The sequence below is a fragment of the Equus quagga genome, chromosome 8, assembly GCF_021613505.1.
Source record: "Equus quagga isolate Etosha38 chromosome 8, UCLA_HA_Equagga_1.0, whole genome shotgun sequence".
NCBI classification, from domain to species: Eukaryota; Metazoa; Chordata; class Mammalia; order Perissodactyla; family Equidae; genus Equus; species Equus quagga.
In genome coordinates, this window is record NC_060274.1 from 119,296,645 (window position 1) to 119,314,890 (window position 18,246).

The 18,246-nt window shown below is 40.1% G+C and overlaps 1 protein-coding gene across 3 annotated transcripts in view; it reads left to right on the forward strand.

Moving 5' to 3' along the window:
* Positions 1 to 18,246, forward strand: part of MGAM (maltase-glucoamylase) — an 87,417-nt gene that overhangs the window by 44,093 nt on the left and 25,078 nt on the right. For all 3 annotated transcript variants that reach the window (XM_046668864.1, XM_046668863.1, XM_046668861.1), the window contains 15 exons: positions 895 to 1,011; positions 1,584 to 1,738; positions 2,793 to 2,877; positions 3,650 to 3,706; positions 4,259 to 4,383; positions 7,024 to 7,112; positions 7,791 to 7,840; positions 8,279 to 8,446; positions 11,183 to 11,335; positions 11,691 to 11,891; positions 13,702 to 13,856; positions 14,968 to 15,136; positions 15,520 to 15,616; positions 16,468 to 16,580; positions 17,434 to 17,559. In XM_046668864.1, the coding sequence (XP_046524820.1) occupies positions 895 to 1,011; positions 1,584 to 1,738; positions 2,793 to 2,877; positions 3,650 to 3,706; positions 4,259 to 4,383; positions 7,024 to 7,112; positions 7,791 to 7,840; positions 8,279 to 8,446; positions 11,183 to 11,335; positions 11,691 to 11,891; positions 13,702 to 13,856; positions 14,968 to 15,136; positions 15,520 to 15,616; positions 16,468 to 16,580; positions 17,434 to 17,559 (1,860 nt within the window). The remainder of the gene's footprint in view (positions 1 to 894; positions 1,012 to 1,583; positions 1,739 to 2,792; positions 2,878 to 3,649; positions 3,707 to 4,258; positions 4,384 to 7,023; positions 7,113 to 7,790; positions 7,841 to 8,278; positions 8,447 to 11,182; positions 11,336 to 11,690; positions 11,892 to 13,701; positions 13,857 to 14,967; positions 15,137 to 15,519; positions 15,617 to 16,467; positions 16,581 to 17,433; positions 17,560 to 18,246) is intronic.

The window sequence follows — 18,246 nt, forward strand, 5'->3', positions numbered from 1 at the left end:
CATCTTTTAATTAAATTCAACATATGTATTTCCTGAGCTCCTACTATGTACAAGACACTGAGCTAGGTATGCATGGTGAAGGTGGAGAGAAGCAGAAATATAATAACAGAAACACATTGTCTTTGCTCCAAAAGTTTAAAATTTAGTAAGAGGAGACACATATGTAAGCAAATAATAATGATAAGCTAGGGTAAAAGTCCCAACAGGGACAAAGAAATTAAATGTTACGGGAGATCCTGAGAAAGGGACTTATTAACTCTGATGTGCTTATGAAGAACAGAGGGAGTCAGAAGAGGGAGTCGAGAAACTTCATGGAAAAGATGGTACTTGAGTTTAACCTTGAAAAGTGGGTATATTTCCTCAGACTAATTTGGAGAGTTCATTTTAAGATTGAGAAATGAACATGAGCAAAAACAGTAAGGAAGAGAATTTGATGTGTCTGTAAGATTTGGTGTCTAGGACTAGAATGGGAAATGATGCTGGAAAGATGAGTTGGAACCAAGTTTTGAGGAGCTAATAGGATAAGTAGCAAGGAGACCTTGGGGATTTTTGAATAGGTGAATGACATGATCAGATTTAGGCTTTGGAAAATTAATTCTGATAGTGGTGTGGCATGTCAAGTGTTTTACTTACATTATCTCATTTGCTAAAACCCCGGGTAGCTAATTAGTGCCCCCTTTAACAAAATTAGGAAACTGAGGTACAGAAAGGTGAAGTAACTTACTCAGTCACCTGGCAGTAAAGAGTAGATACAGGATATAACCCAATTCGATCACACTATGTTCACCATCTCTGTAAGATGTTAGCAAAGTTCAGTTGAGAGGTCCATGATAGAAAGCAAAGGGGGGATGCGGATGAAAGTAAGGTATACACACTGTCTGTGTGTCCTTCCAGGTGGGTCCTGACATATGTGGCTTTTTCTTGGATTCCTCTGAAGAGCTCTGCAGGCGGTGGATGCAGCTGGGAGCATTTTATCCATTTTCCAGGAATCACAATGGCCAAGGCTACAAGGTAAGTCTCCCAGGGGATATGATCAAAATAAATTTGGCATACATTAGGACTGGATCTATCTGCATCCTCACTAAGAGATCTGTGGAGCCAGCCTCCTACCTGGTGCTTCACTTAGGCTAATTTGCACCACTCTTTGCAATTAACCAGGACCTCTGATGCACCATTAACATGCTCTGCTGCCACAGCCTCTGCTAGTCCTACTGCTGCCAGCAAGGAAATGGCGAGTCTGTGAAGGTTTTTTAAAATCAAACCTCTGTATAGTTTATCTTCATTGCTCATTTTGTAATGAGCATCAAATGAGGAAATATTTCAAAATTATTTAAATGGCGGCCTCCCAAGAGAGCACTCCTAAGGAGTGAATGAGGGTGACGGAGTTGCAAGGTGAAGAACGGCCACTTACTTGGTGAAATGATCTCCCTTTGCCAACTGCACAGTTCAGAGTAAAGTTTGCAACCCAGGCCCCAGGTCTTTCAGGAAGGAAACTCTTGGTTGCGATGAATGGGGTCTGGAGTTCTTCAGATGCTTTGTTATTCACAGCCAGATCACAATTATAACCTCTTGTTTCCTCCCAGGCCCAGGATCCTGCCTTCTTTGGAGCTGACTCTCTGCTGGTGAATTCCTCCAGGCACTACCTTACCATCCGCTATACTCTATTGCCATACCTCTACACCCTCTTCTACCGAGCTCACAGCCGGGGGGACACGGTGGCCAGGCCCCTTCTGCATGAGTAAGTTCCCCTAATCCAAAGAAATTTTGTTAACACAACTGGGTGATATTGACTGTATCATCAAATATAAGAATGAAAATTGAAACAATTCAAACAGTTATTCAGATACATATTTTATAACCGGAATACCCAGTTGGTATTTGCAAGGCTATTGCTGCCTAGATACTATTCTTGGGGTGTATTTAAGTGTTATACCTGTTCCCTTTTGGGGAGAGAACTAGACTAAAGTCATGAGACTCAGGGTCTTCTCTTTCTTCTGCCACCAACTAACTCTATATCTTAGACAAATCACTTGAGTTCTTTCATGCTTGGTTTCTTTAGTCTTAATTTAAAGCATTTGGTAGCTTGAACGTTATGGTGTCTTCTGTAATGCAGTATATATTCAGGCTCTAGGAATGAGCCTGTTGTTTATGTACAAATAAGAATATTGTAGAGGATTTCTAGAATTTTTATGGTGAGCCAATGAGCATCTCTAAGTTGACTCTAAAAAAGGACGCTTGAGGCTTTCCTTGACAAAATACACTTAACTCTCTCATGTGTCTGACATTTTAGCCCCTCAGGCATACATCTGCACTATTATATATTCATTATTGTGGATAAGTTTTTCATCTCCTGGAATTCCCTGTTAAAAGGCAGACATCCTAAAAGAGAAAAGAGTAAAATTTTAAATTATCTGCTATTTTTCATGATCAGATCCAGTTCTTTCTTGATTCAGTTGAGTTCAGTTGATAGTCAGCTAAAGTTTTAAAATATATTTCTCATTTTATTTGTTTTTTAAAGGGGAACGTGTCAAATAGAATTGCAGCTTGAAGCCTGCCTAGCATAGATACTGGAATAGGAACTTCTGTCCAACTTGGGGGAAGAGTAGGAGGGTATCTGGGCTGGGGAAAATGGATCCATCTACAGGAGCGGGTAGGTGGGGGTTGAATAGGTGTCACAGAACAATTTGCGGGGTTTGCACCAGGCAGGGGACCTGCATGTTTTGGACAGCCTGGGGGCAGAGCTGCCAGGAAGCATTGGCCCAAATCTCAGTGAATGTCTCTCTGATCTCCAGGTTCTATGGTGACAGCAGCACTTGGGATGTGCACCAACAGTTTTTATGGGGGCCCGGCCTCCTCATCACTCCAGTTCTAGAGGAGGCAAGTGTTCCCACAGAGACACACTGGTGGTCTCTGCCTCTGCTCCTGCTACCTTCCAAACTCTTCTCTCTTCTTGGAACCATTTATCTTCTCTTTATTCCAAACCCATTTCCAATACATGTGGCTGAGTCAGCATTGAAGAGAGTGTGCTGGGGTTTTGGTAAGTTGTATATCTGATACTTACACATTTTTCTCTCTAGAAGTCTTTTGTCTTGACCAAGTTTGCAATCAGTGTAGAAGCATCTACTGGTGATTTGGGTTTAAGAATGGTCCTATTTGTCGTCCGATTCTCATAGCAGATCATTACTTGCTACATGAGGTACAGGCGGAATGGAGCAGTGCCCCAGCACTCATTCTAAGGTCAGGCCAATCAGGGTGTGATTGTTGCCTCTGCTACTTAGTACCAGTGTGGTTTGGGGCAAGTTATCATGCTGGTTCCTCAGCTGTAAAGGTGAGGTAATCATAGTAGCTATTACTGGGGACTGTTGAGAAGGGTAAATGAGGTAATCACTGTAAAGCTGGAATTTTTATGACACCTTTCAATGTTATTATTATTCCTAACATGGTTCCATTTGGGATTTTTCTCTGAGTTGGCAAGTTATTGCTTCTATTATTCCTATTAGAAGAAAGGCACGATTTGATAACACAGAAAAAAGAGGCCATTTATGCATTCTCAGTATACAGTTAAGAAGTTCCCTAGGAATGCTAAGAAGTCCATTTTATCTTATTCAGAGACTGGGTCATGAAGAATAATATTTTGTTTTAATTTCAGGGTGCAGAGAAAGTGATGGCATATATGCCTGATGCTGTCTGGTATGATTATGAGACTGTAAGTAGCTTTGACTTTTCTTAAGCTCTTCAAGACTACAGCTGCAGCTGCGTAGATGAGATACCCCTAGAGAGAGACACCTATCCATGCACTGAGGAGTGTTTCTATAGTGTTTTCTGTAATTTCATAACAGAGTTGATAAAGTAAGACTAGGTCACAACATCAGTCATGATGAAATCTGCAGAAAATACTTCCATATAATTTATTCAGCGATAAGATAAAGACTCAAGTAGATTGTCTCATGGGAAAATATTGGAAGGGCCAATGGGCAATTTGAGCTTGGTCATGAGTCAGATTACTTGTTTAGAACTATCAGTCCATAGAATATATGTCAAATAGCCTCATCATGGCATAAATGTTCCCCCACGCCCCCAACTGGTGATGAAATTTATTGTTCTTAATTTTTTTCCCTTTTCTTGTTTGATTGTCTGACTAAATAGTAATTCAGCTAAGTGGAAAAAGGAGAGAGCTGTAGGTAACTCAGCACGTGGGTAAGAGGTATAGGTGGAGGTGCTGTCATGGCAATGTGTTTAATTTGTCTGCATGCATCAGGGGGGCCGAGTGAGATGGAGGAAGCAACAAGTGGAGATGGATCTTCCTGGGGACAAAATTGGGCTTCATCTTCGAGGAGGCTATATCTTCCCTACACAACAGCCAGCCACAACCACTGTAGCCAGGTACAGCGTGTATTGGAGTTCCCTTTAAGGGGGAGATTGGCAAATCTGGTCATTTCTGGTCCCATCTTATGTTCATCCAGAAGATACGGAAGCATTACATGGAGCGTGGGGAGGAAGGGCATTGGTGTGTTTGCGTGGCCATCAAACTCTGTCCCCCAGATTTCCCTAGGCCTCTTCTGAAGAAGCTGTGGTTTAGAGCTGCATCCAGATGGATTTTGAAAGACTTAATCCCTGTCCTTCCTTAAACCCGCTGAATTTCTCCTCAAAACACACTGACTGCTAGGGTGGTCAACCTTCCTGATTTTCCCAGGACTGTTTTAATTTTAGCACTGAAAGTCTCCTGTCTTGGGAAACCTCTCAATTCCAGGCAAATTGGGTCTATTGATCACCCTACCTGACTTGGTCAGACAATGCGTCCATTGCGCTATGCTCTTGACTCACTCATCCTCATTTCTAGGGAGTGGGAGTGCAGTTTCTATTCGCCTATAATCTCAATTTCCCATTCCCTTCTTCCTACTGATCCATTTCTTTCTTGTGATGCAGAACAAGGCTCCAAAATTATTTCTTGTGCACGTCAGATCTCCCTCATACCACGGCTTTCTCCTTTCTGATTCTTTGATCCTGAAATTATAGACTCTATCTGTGCTAGAAAGGCACACATTCATATCTGTGTCTCTAAAAGTATCAGCACATTTGTTTTTAATAGACTGGGAATTCTTTGGAGATTATAAACCTGTCTTCTCTTTGGAACCTCTCTTACTATTTTAATTTTTCAAATTTAGACTTTTTATGATACTGATGGAAAATACTTCTATGTCCAGTATCGGCTGGTTTCTTTTTCTTTAATTGTTCACCTTCATGCTGTTCTGCATATTGATACCAAAGTTGTCTTTTCAAAATGAAGATCTCAACTTGTTGCCGCTTCTTGAAGTCCAAACTCTTTCATTACTAGGTTGTTCCAGGCCAATCACAATCTTGTTCCAAGTTAACTTAACAATTGTGTATCCTGACACACTTTAATACACACTTCTAGACTAGCCATTCCCCAAAATACCCATCTGTTTTACTTCTTTTGGGCTTCAGCTCTTATTACCCTCTCCAACATCCTTTGCTTGGTGTGTTGTTAACGATCCTTCAAATTAAACTCAGATTTCAGCTGCAAGAAATCTTACTCAACTCTTCCGGCAGAGGGAGTGCTGCCGCTTCCAACTTTCTGGTTACTTTTTTGTTGTTTAGTTGATTTTTTTTTCCTCCTTATTATTAAGTATTTCAATCCGTTATTTTATACTTTGTATCTGAAAATTCTACTATCTAAAGTCCTTAGGGGAATATAAATCAATTGGTAGTCATTTTGCCAACTTCCTTTCACGCTGGTTTATTACCTTGTGTGTTTAGTAATTTTTTGTTTTTCAAATGCGATGATCTTAAGAATTCAAATGTGTGTCTCATTCCTCCAGAGATGATTTGCCTTCTCTTCAGTTGCAAGCAGGGAATTCTGTCAACTTGGTGTCACATTAGCTCCCTTCAAGGATCACGTGTTGCAATTTATCTAGGAGAAAGTAGTATTTTGGTGGGTGGGTGCTTCAGAGTGTCTAGAGTCCTCTCGAATACCTAATGTACCCTACTGCCAGAAGTGTCATTCTGGACTCCTCTAAGTACTTTAAATTTTTTTGTCACTCTTACTTTCTGCTTTGATTATTTGGTGAATTTGTTTAATTTTTCTTGTAATATTTAATGTCATCAATGCAGTTGGGATCTGTTCTGCTTTATATGTCTTAGACTTCCTAACAAATGGAAGTTCTTCAATATATGTGTGTTAAATGAAAGTGGGTGATTTTGTTGATAATGGAACCTAACTTGCATAGGGCATAGTGGAAGGGTGAACTGTGAAAGAATAGAATAGGAGTGTGAGATCAGTGAGGGAGGCAGCAGGAGCAGAGAATTGGGAGGTAGTATGGAGGAATGGTGAAGCAGGGAGAGACTCCAAATGAAATTGCTCTTTCTTCACCCTCTTGCTCTATGTCCATCTATTTCACCATCTTTTTGAGTAGCGTTTTGTGTTTCCTATTCTAAATTGTAAAGCAGATAGTTAGAATGCTTTATTTTTCTCTCTAAATTAATAATAAATAACAAAATTAAGAAAGTTGTCATTATATAGATGGACCATGGACCTTACTGTATTTTGTTGCTTTCTGAGTCAAAATGTTTCCTAGGCAGGGAAAAAATATATCCCCCCAATGGCAGTTAATACTTCACCTGCATACATCATCTCTAAAATGATGAGGCTGAACCAATTTTTGTTTAGGATTTCTTTCTCTTCTAATAGTCTGTATTCCAAATAACAGTTTCATCAGCAGTTTTTATTGTAGCTCTTGCAGTGATTTGGGGGGTGCTTAACTTCTTGCCTCCTACATAGATGTTTATTGCTAATGTTTGGGGTATTTCTATCTTTTGTGACATTACTGATTAATCTAAAGAAAGATGAGCCTTTTTATTTTGCCTTTGTGCCTGAAGAAAAGCAGAGCCTCCTGGCACTAGTAACTTTCCCATTTGTAATCTGATAGAATCCTTCCAAGATCATTTGGCAAAATTCTTTGTGTCTCAAGTCTTTGTCTCTTACATAAATTTTGTCTCCCTCAGTCGAAGGAACCCTCTTGGTCTTATCATTGCTCTAGATGAGAACAAAGAAGCAAAAGGCGAACTTTTCTGGGATGATGGGGAAACCAAAGGTGAGTACTCTTGAGACAATGTTGCCATTTCTGAACATGCATCTTTGAGTTACTTCTGCTGTTCATTCAGCTGTGGCAGAAATCTCACCAGGCATAGTAGCATTAATAACTCAAGAGAAGAATTTTGGTTTTGGCTGCACTGTTCAGAGGTAGTGGTAAATGGACCACAGATGGAAGGAAAACGCATTTCTACCTCTTAAATCTACCACTGGCTGGCAACATATATAGGCTCTCATTGTATTGTCAATGGGCACCTGAAAGAGATGTTTTCTAGACTGTTCCTGCCACTCAGTGTAGATATCCCCCTCCAAAAATACTTAGGGACAAATGTCGATGATATGAAAAACATACCCATCACGGTGAGGCAGTGAGAACACACTTTTCTAGTGTGTCTCTATCTAGCCGTGCTTCTTAGTGCATTTTTCTGTCTTCAGAGTCCTGACAACTCTCATGGCTCAGGCTTAGGAAATAGATTCACTTGATGCATATGCCTTGGAAGCACTTAGAAGGGGACCTTTTCAAGGTTAAGGTAGGAAGGAGAAGGGAAAACATGGCTTGGCCTTGGAGACTCTGTCTATAATCTTGTTCTCAGGATGTAGCTTCAAGGAGAGTCAGGGTGAAGTCTGTTCTTCTGTGATGGGCAGGTCAGAGTCTGACTCATCTCTCTCTCATTTTCAGACACTGTGGCAAATCAAGTTTATCTCTTATGTGAGTTTTCTGTCACCCAGGTGAGTAGCATATTTTTATCAGTATTGGTGTGGGCTTTTGTCTGACCATTTTAACTCACGTGTGTTTGTGTATGTGTGTAATTATATTTGTATCTTCATACTCATTTATGGCTATAGATGAGTACATTTCAATTTATGACTTAACTCTCAATAATTGAATCATCCATGTTAGTAAAAAGAAGCAATGATATGGATAAATCAAAGTGGTCAGTCTTTTTAAAAGCAGTTTTTAAAAATTTGTGTGTGTGTATGTTTCTCTCTCTCTTTCTCTCTTGCTCAGGGGAGTATTAAAATAAGTTTGTACTCCTTGAGCACACATTAGTAGAGACACTAAGTGGCATTAAGAGCAGTTTTGGGTATCTGGTCCAGGATGGAATATTTGAGTGACTTGAGACTCTGTGGATTAAAGGTACACATTTGTACTTAATTTTTTTGCAGAACCGATTAGATGTGAAGATTTTGCAATCAACCTACAAAGACCCCAATAATTTAGTATTTAAAGAGATTAAAATCCTTGGAACCCAGGAACCTTGGAATGTTACAGTGAAACACAACGGTGTCTCAAGTCAAATGTCTCCTAATGTCACTTATGACTCAAACCTACAGGTAAAAATCCATTTTGCTGAGATAGTTTATCAAGAATTCTTCATAGCTTATGGTGTTCCTTTTGCCAACGTTGCATGGGTTCCTAGAGGACCAGAGCATACTCTGAGGCCTTGGATGGGGAAGTCGGAGGGTTAGGAGGGAAAAAAAATGAGAAGGGGCCAGAGCTAGAGTGAACAGGGAGCTGCTGAGAAACTGGGATAAGGTAGAGCAGTCTTTTCATCCTTATGTCTTTGGTTGTCCTTCACTCTTCTGTTCTCTCTGGCTAGGGGAGAAGAAGAACAAAGTTAGGAAAGTGGGGATCAGGAATAGAGGAAAAGTGGACCTGAAAGCCACTGGCAGATGCTAGAAAGGTAAAGGTGGGAGGTAGGATTACCAATAATTAAAATTTTGAAGTGCATTCTTTTAGCTCTTTTGAGATATATAGACTCTCACTCTAACACGTATGTTTTTAAAAAATATTTTGTCAAAGAATTTGATAAGCCTAGCCAATGCCTACTTATTTGGTTAGATGATGATAGTAAAATAATTTATCATGAGTTGTAACTAGACCTGATGGCCCTGAACAGGTTGTAATCAGTTCCTCTGACATCTTAGCAGTATGAACAGTCCTTTTGCCAAATAGTCCTTACTCCAGTCATCCCAAATGATCTGGGATTGGAAGCTGCTGTGTCAGCATGGTTTGTGAGAGACCTTCGAAATTTGGAGAAAAATGAGAAAATTTAGTCTTCAACTATAATGATATATCGATGACATTTTACATTTTGTCCTGACAGCATACATTGAGGGAGCATATATTACAGAGTTAGAAATAAAGGATTATATGGTTGATTGTGTGTATAGGAAAGTTCAAGCCATTGGAAGGGTACATATATGAAAACAAACTCAATGTTTGTTCAATAAATTAATTATATAAGATAAAAGGAACCCTTTTGTTGTTTGGATTTGGGTGGTGAGACAAAATTTATATGCATGAAACTATTGAGAAAAGGACAGGCGACCCAAACCAAGATATAGGTTGGCGTAACCAACATTATGTTATGACTAATTTGATGTTCAAAGCTTGATGGAGTAGCTGAGCAAGTCCCTTGGGGAAGGCAGGGCTAGAGCTGGACTTTGAAAGATCGTGCATCAGGTAGAGACTTGTTCAGCTGCAAGTGACAGGATACTCAGCAAAATGGTAATTTAAACAAATTAGGATTTTTTCCTCATGCAATCAAAAGTTTAGAAAGAGGTCAATTGCTAGCATTGGTTCAGTGGCTCAAGGTTGTAAGGGTTAACGTCTTTTCTTCTCTTGTGATTAGAAGTGGCTGCTTAATTCCAGTCACTATGGCTCTATTATAGCAGAAAAAAAAAGAAGAAGAAACAAGAAGGCAAAGGTAAAGGTGAAGGGCAGGCCCTTAAGTCAAGAAAGAAACACTTGGCCAGCAACTCCCAGTGGACTTGCAGTTACCTACTAATGGCCACAGCTGTGTTAGATGGATTAAAAATTTTGTTCTTAATTGGGAACTTTAATATTCTAAACTGAAGTAATGCATAAGAAGGGAACTTTAATACAAAAGAGCCAGCAAGTAGCAATGTATTCCACAAATGGGCACCATTTTCCTAGAAAGGGCGTTTGCCTAGATAAAGCATTCAAGGTTGAGATATCAGAATAAGCCAATCTCAGGACTGAGAAGAGCCTTGCATTAGTCTGTGAATAATGTTTAATTAGAAAAGGTGGGATTCACTTTTGGAAGGAGATCTGATTGAACAGATACTTGTGGTCAGATTTTGGAGGGTCTTAAGTGTCAAAGTGAGAAGGATCTCATCTAATTCTCTTAGGGTCTTGCATTGGTCCTTGAATCAAGGCTATGCCATTGTGAGAGCATTGTTCTGGGGGGTGGGATTTGCAGTACAGGGAAGTGCAAGATGAATTTAGACTGGGAAGAGACTGGAGAAGGGTGATAATCCTTAGAATGAGATTTTATAACTCTAGACATATCAGGACTTCCACTATGGAAATTGCTCGTTAAAGAAGAGACAAATATAAGAAAAATACATTAAAAATATTAAATAATTGAATTAGTGACTGGAATTCAAAGAAGAAGTTTTCAAGTTTTGAGGATTTGGACTTGGAGAAATGAAGAGGCTGGGATATTAGAAATGGAAGGAAATGTAACAATTTTGCCAACCCACCAATTTTGCAGTTAATGAAACTGAGACCCAAAGAATTGAAATAATTTGTTTAAGTTTCTGCAGCAGAGTGGAGATGAGAACCCAGGACACATGATTCTTATTCCTGTGTTCTTGTCACACTCCTGTGTTCCAGGCCAATGGGGGACACTGGTTTGGGGACTGGAGGGCAAGAAGAGAAGCTCAATTTGGGATGACACCTTGTGCTTGTGTGTGTTAGGCTACAAAGGGAAGTGCAGAAGAGACCCTTCTTGACAAAATAAGGAGGAGGAAGAGGAGTCAGGGAAAGAAAGAGAAGGGGTGATCACAGAAGGTTTTATTTGATCTGATATTTTTTAAAATTTTATGTACAAGATTCTGATAGAGTTGTGACATTTGGCCTGTTGCCACTGGATAATTTCCTCTTCCTGCTATATGGCTCTCTTCATACGAGCTCTAGTGGTATGTTACTTGGATTATTGAGAGTCTGGTCCGATTTCTATTTCCTTTCCTAAAAGAAGTTTCAGATCTTGCAAGACCTTTGTCCTAAGGATAAATTTCCTTGTCTCTTCCCCATTCCTACAGGTTGCCCTTATCACAGAACTTGATCTTATCCTGGGAGAAGCATACACTGTGGAGTGGGAGTTGAAGGTAGCGGATGAAGAAAAAATAGACTGTTATCCAGATGAGAATGGTGTTTCTGCAGAAAATTGCACTGCCCGTGGCTGTGTCTGGGAGGTAACCATGCTGACAGCGTTAATGTACATTAAAATCCTCTACACTTAATCTGCAATTTCATGAGCATAGCACCAGTACCTATGTCACTACTTAAAATCCATAGAAAGAAAGGACTTCCAAAGGAACCTGAGTCTTTATCTGAGCATGAAAGATAGGTAGTGACAGGAGTGGGACTTTTTTTTTACAAATATTTTGAATGGAGACCAGGAATTTAAACTTATGTCACTGCCAAAGAGTATATAAGGAAATGAGTGATGGTCTGGCTTTATCTCCACTGTAATTTGCCTTTTCTAGCCCCTTAATATTTGATCATCCTAGGACCACATGCTGAGCTGACTTTGACTTTATTTTTCAGGAATCCAGTTCTCCTGGAGTCCCTTTTTGCTATTTCGTCAGTGACTTATACTCTGTCAGTGATGTTCAGTATGACACCCATGGGGCCACAGCTGTCATCTCTTTAAATTCCTCTCCTTATGCCTATGCTTTGCCCTCAATACCCGTGAACTCCCTCCATCTGAATGTGACCTACCATAAGAATGACATGCTGCAGTTTAAGGTATGTGTTTACAGTATATATACATGTATCAAGTACTGGCTAGGCCCTTTTCAGTTCCATTACTCTTTTCTGGTCAAAGTTACTGAACCCTAAAATAAATTTTCTTTTCTAAGTTAACCATGCTATAGTATGCCAGATTATTATCCTAAAAGCAGTGAGAAACCATTGATGGAACAGTAAGACCTGTTCTGATTTGTATTTTGCAAAGATTACTGTGTCTACTGTAAGGAAAATGGTTTGGAGGACAAGAGTGAAAAGGGAGAGACACGTTAGGAGGCTACCAATTAGGTCATCCATGTGAGGGATCGAGCTTAGACTAGGAACAGGAAAGGATATGGAGAACAGTGGACGGTTTCGAGAGACTGAGAAGGTAGGATTACAGGATCTGGTGACGATTACGAGTAGGCGATGAGGGAGAGGGAAGCATCAGGAATGATTACCATGTTTCTAGCTTGTGTCTCTAAATGAACGGTCATGACTTTAACCGGAAGGGGGACGTTGAAAAGATCTGGGCTTGGGCAAAATAAGATGATGTGTTCAGTTTTGTACACTGAATTTGAGATATCTACGAAATAGCCAGGAAAGTGAGGGATCTCTTTCTTTTCTATGATTTGATTACATCTGAGGATTAGTGATGGGCTGTTTTTATGTCTATTTCTCTACCAAATTGCAAATTTTTCAAAGACAAGATTTTGTCCTTTCATCATTGTTTGTCTAAAATCTGACACAGAGCTGGTAGATAGTTAGAACTGAGACGTTTATTGAGAGTAAATGAAAGACATCAGGCATTGCCTAAAAGGTTCTTCAAGATGTAATATCAACCTGGACTTTGTGTTCTGCCATAACTTCTAATGCAGGGATGATGGTCTTTTATATTTTTATCCTCACTGTGGCACTGGCATGTGGTAGGCACCTAATGGGTTTGAAATAATGAACTTGCTTGGGTTTCCAGCTTTAACTCTTTCCTAGTCTACCTCCTGATTGTGCAGCATCTCTCTCCAAAATATGTGCCTCTTTCTGACTCTGCTTTAATGCTCTGTGCCTTCACATTTATTTCTCTACCAGGAATGACTTGATCTCCTTTTTTGTGCTTGATTAACAGTTGCAAAGCTTTTAGGACTCAGCCTGCATTTTCCCCTTGATACCATCTCGACCTCCCAGAAATAATGTTAGGCATTTCCTTCTTTCTAATCTCACAACATTTCTCCCTAGCTTTACATTAGCGCAGATCAATCAGGTGTTATGGGTACTTCATTTTCACCTCCCATTAACGTGTGAATTTCTTAAAAACAATAACTGTGTCTTTTTCAGTTTAGTTATCCTTGGTGTCTAGTACAGAATCAGGCAGGAATATAATAGGTTCTCAATGAATCAATTTAGATCCCATTTTTGGCAAGGCGTCTGTGATTATTTTAATCAAATAAGAGTTCATGTTTTTTTGGCGGGGATTTTTTTTTAACTCAGAAAATTTTTCAGGTATTCACATATACTCATATACCTATACATAAAGTAATAAATAAGTACTCACAAATACCAAACTGATTCTGGCCTGATTTTCCAAGATAGTTCCCATGCCAAAGCGTATGTGTTACCGTAATAGAGGACTTAAAAATGAGATATGACAGACTTGTGTCAAAGGTTAAATCTGACATTGTTCTTAGATATGTTAATTAAGTCCATGGTATCCTGAGCTTAAAGAAGACAAAGAAATATAGCATTCATACTCTTTGTCAAAGACATCAATCTTCTGCTAAAGGTATAGGTTTGAAGACTACTATTCTTACCTAAAATCTGTTTCCTCTGGCCCCAGATTTATGATCCCAACAACAACCGGTATGAAGTTCCAGTCCCTCTCAACATACCCCAGGTTCCATCCAGTGCCTCTGAGAGTCGACTCTATGATGTCCTCATTAAGAAGAATCCATTTGGGATTGAAATTCGCCGGAAGAGTACAGGCACTGTAATGTAGGTGTCTTCTAGTCTGTTTTGGAATTGATGGTTACCTGCACATTCGTTGCCAGGTCCACTGTCCTTCGAGACCTCCTGGCTCAAAGCATCACATTCTCCATTTCCTGATTCATGAATAAGTTCTTTCCTTTGAGTCTGTTCTTGTGAGGGAAATCTTTAGTCCCCTGGGAGTAATTACTGAGGCAGTTGCATATACGTAGGGATTCATTCAACAAATGTTTATGGAGTGCCTCTTCTATATTTTGTGGTTATAGAAGGTGAGGTCTCTCTTCTCATAACAAAAAATAATAAGTAAATAACAAAGGTAAGTTAAAGTATAAATAAGGATGTTTGGATAGTGACAACTGCTGTGCAGGAAAAAGAGCAGAGTGATTGATAGTTATGGGAGGTTACTGCTTGATACTGTCGTTAGAGTGGGTCTCTCCAAGGAGGTACATTTAAAATAGGCCCTGGATGGGGAGAAGGAGCCACCCATGTAGAGATCTGAGGGAAGGGGATGAACATTTTAGACAGATGGACTGATGGGAGCACAGGCCATGGACCAGGAGCAAACTCAGCATATGAAGGGGAAAAAAATGTCCAATGTGGTGGGAGCAATGTAGTAAGTAAGGAGGCGAATGGTGGGAGATGAAGCTGAGGTTTAGGTGGGTTTCAGATCAGGTATGGCCTTGAAGACTTCATAAGATGTTTTAATGAGAAATCATTGAAGAAGTGTAAACAGGGGAATGACATGATGTGAGATACTCTTAAAAAATATCACCCTGGATGCCATGTAGAAAGGGAGCTGAAGGGGACCAAGAGTGGAAGGCAGGCCTGGTATGGAGCGGTAGCAGTTGAGATGGCGAGAAGGGATTAGTTTTGGGGTTCTGGAGGGAGAACTGAAAGGAGGTAGTGAGAGGAAGATGGAACCATGAAGGCTGGCTCCTGGGCTTTCAACAAGGGCATCTATGATTATTTTAATCAAATAGACTTTATGCTTTGTTTGGGAGATTAACATGGTTCTGGGTGGGGCAAGGGAATCAAGAGTTCAGTTGTCCTTGAAAAGCCAGCTACTTGAAGCCAGTAGAATGGCCGCTTTCTTTTCCAAATATACCTTTTTGTGTTGCAGTTGGGACTCTCAGCTCCTTGGCTTCACCTTCAATGACATGTTCATCTGCATCTCCACTCGCCTTCCTTCCCGGTACCTCTATGGCTTTGGGGAAAATGAGCACACAGCCTTTCGGAGAGACTTGAACTGGCACACATGGGGGATGTTTTCCCGAGACCAACCCCCAGGGGTAAGGGCAGAGCATTTGGGATCTGTGTCTCTGCCTCTCTTCGCCCACACACTGATTTCAGATACCCTTGGAAGACGTCCCTGAAAAATGTCTCCCTCTGCACAAGATTGCTGTGGGTTTTGAAATTCCACCATTAGAGATTCATTCCTTTAGGTTTTTCAGAATTCCCAATTGAAATTGGGACTTCATCTTCCTAGACTCAACTTGGATGGTCACATTCTTCTTAGAGAAGCGGGTCAATTCTAAGGCACCTTTGTTTCTATGTGTTTAATTTAGTTCACAGAGAAGACTAGAGACATCTTAGCTATTAATTTTTGTTGAGTTTGTTTCTTGGCCACAATGTCTTTTAACGTTTTACTACTTCTCCTCCATGACTCTCCCAGTACAAGAAGAATTCCTATGGAGTCCACCCCTACTACATGGGGCTGGAGGAGGATGGCAGTGCCCATGGGGTGCTCCTGCTAAACAGCAATGCCATGGGTAAGGTGATGCCAGCATCTCTCCTTATTTTTCTCAACCAGTCATTCTTGAGGAACTTTAGAATGTGTTTGACCTAGCTGCCCCTTAAGTCAAAATTATTATCTTGCATGCAGTTTTTTTTTTTTCTTTCTGTTTAGGCTTTTTATTTCAGTTTGGTAGCATGCAGTAATCAGAATCAGCCAAAATTTTGTTTGGCGAAAATCATGTAAGAAGGGATGGTAAAACTAAGCAAATTCCAAATATCCTGGAGGTCAGCAAATGGGAGCCATCTATATAATTTGAATTAGTGATAAAGCTATGGGTCAGAGCACTCACTCTGGGAGAATGAGGGCATAAAGAAAATTTTTATCGTATATTGGAAAGGGGGTGGAAAATCAGGAGGTAGGAGGAAAAAGCATACATGTAAAAACTGGTGAAATCTGAATAAGGCCTATACTTGAGTTAATAGTATTCTATCAATGTCAGCTTCCTGGTTTGGAGAATGTACAATGATTATGTACAATGTTATCATTTGGGGAAGCTGAGGGAAGAATACAAAGGAACTCTCAGTACTATTTTGCATCTTCTTGTAAGTCTTAACTATTCTAAAATATAAGTTATCATAATAATTTTAAAAAGAACAGAATGACAAAAGATGCTAGATAATAAAGCACACCAAAGGGAAAAAAATCTAGGGGTGGGTTCCTGTAGACTTCCACTTAACTTCTTCAGTTCTGTGTAGGTATAGTAAAAATACTTTCTCTAATGCTCTATGGTAGGGAAGCATAGGCAGAGGAAGAGGGCATGGATTTCAGGGGTAATTCCTCACCTTGAAGCTTTCCAGCTTGATTAGTATTTTCCTATATTTTCAGATGTGACATTCCAGCCTTTGCCTGCCTTGACATACCGCACCACAGGGGGAATTCTGGACTTTTACGTGTTCTTGGGGCCAACTCCAGAGATTGTCACTCAGCAATACACTGAGGTAGGAGTGAATTCAGTTGGTTACCAAGTATTTATACAGCATATTGCTGGTCTTTCTGGGAGACAAGTAGATTGCAGAATAAGGAGCAATAAATACATACCAACAACCATTAAATTTGCAGCCTCTGAAAGCATTGAAGAGTAGCAGAAGCAGTAGTGGTGCCAGCAGTGGTGGCAGCAGTGGCAATGGTGGTGGTGGTGATGGCGATGGCAGTGGTGGTGGTAGTGGAGGTGGTAGTGGTGAAGGTGGTGATGGCAGTGGTTCTAGTGGTGGTTATGATGATGTGATGGTATTGTTGTTGCTTTGGGTTGTGATGGTGGTCACAGTAGTCATGACAGTTGTTTGGGCAGCAGCAAAAAACACGTATATAAAACTTACTGTTTGTCGCTAATCTATTCCTGCATGTCAGAGCACTTTACATATATTAACTCATTCAGTCCTCACAAAAACAGTAAGAAGCAGGTACTGTTATTATCCCCAATTTACAGGTGAAGAAAATGAAGCACAAAGGGGTTGTTTAACTTTTTCCCAGGGTCACATAGCCAGAAGAGATTGGAGCCTGTCTGGCAATCCAGGCATTTTGTCTCTGGATTCTGTGTTCGTAAGCAGTAAGCTAGACTGCCTCTGGGAATCAGAGTAAAATCAGATTCTCCAAAATTCCTAGAGGAGAAGGTCAAGTCCAGCAGGAAGCTTTTCCCAAGGTATCCCACTGGCTCTGCGACTTCTCAGTTTCTCTGGATTTGAATAGGCTGCTTGTCTAATTCCATGCACTGGAAAAAGTATTCTTATTATTTTGTATACTTCCATCCAGATTCTCCTTTTTAAGGACTAATATTTTCTGTCTATTTTCTAGTTGATTGGTCGGCCGGTGATGGTTCCTTACTGGTCCTTGGGGTTTCAGCTGTGTCGCTATGGATACGAGAATGACACTGAGATTGCCAACTTGTATGATGACATGGTGGCTGCCCAGATTCCCTATGTATGTTCTTAATCTGTGGTGTCTTGGCTCTGGGACCTCACAGCCAACCCCAGTTGTCTCTGTATCTGGATTAGTTTGTCTGATTTATGTGAGGTTCTTTTCTATAAAGTTACAAAGTGCTTTCTCATAGAATATCACCCTGAACTTCATCCCAACCCAGTAATACAGGTGGGAGTCATTGTCCCCATTTTAAAGAGTCACAGTGATTTGCAAAAGGAAGAGGACATAGGGCCAACTTCAGGGCCCCTTATACTGTATCATACTTCCATTCCTTTTACATGGCTTCAAAATGTTTAATCAAAAATGTCCTTGGTACCATAAGAATAAAAGGTTCCCCAAATAGTAGTACTGTTTAATTTAAAAAATCAACCCAAATTCAGTCAGACCATTGTGTGTGTCGATAAAATCTCCGTTCCAACACTTTGCTAGTGCTGCAGAAAATGTTCCCTCGGGTTTGAGCTAATCCCTGGTTGAATGTAGGGATCTTGGGACAGTTTCCAGAGGAAATATGTGTGAAACGAACACTGTCCTTCAGTTGAGGACAAGAATTATCCAATAGTCAGAGAATTGATCCTGTGAACCATTTACATACTTAATTTTATTCTACTTATTTTTCTATTGTTTACAATTATTCCTAATGATGGAAAGTATAGCATGCAATATTTTATTCTTAATAAGAATGCTGTG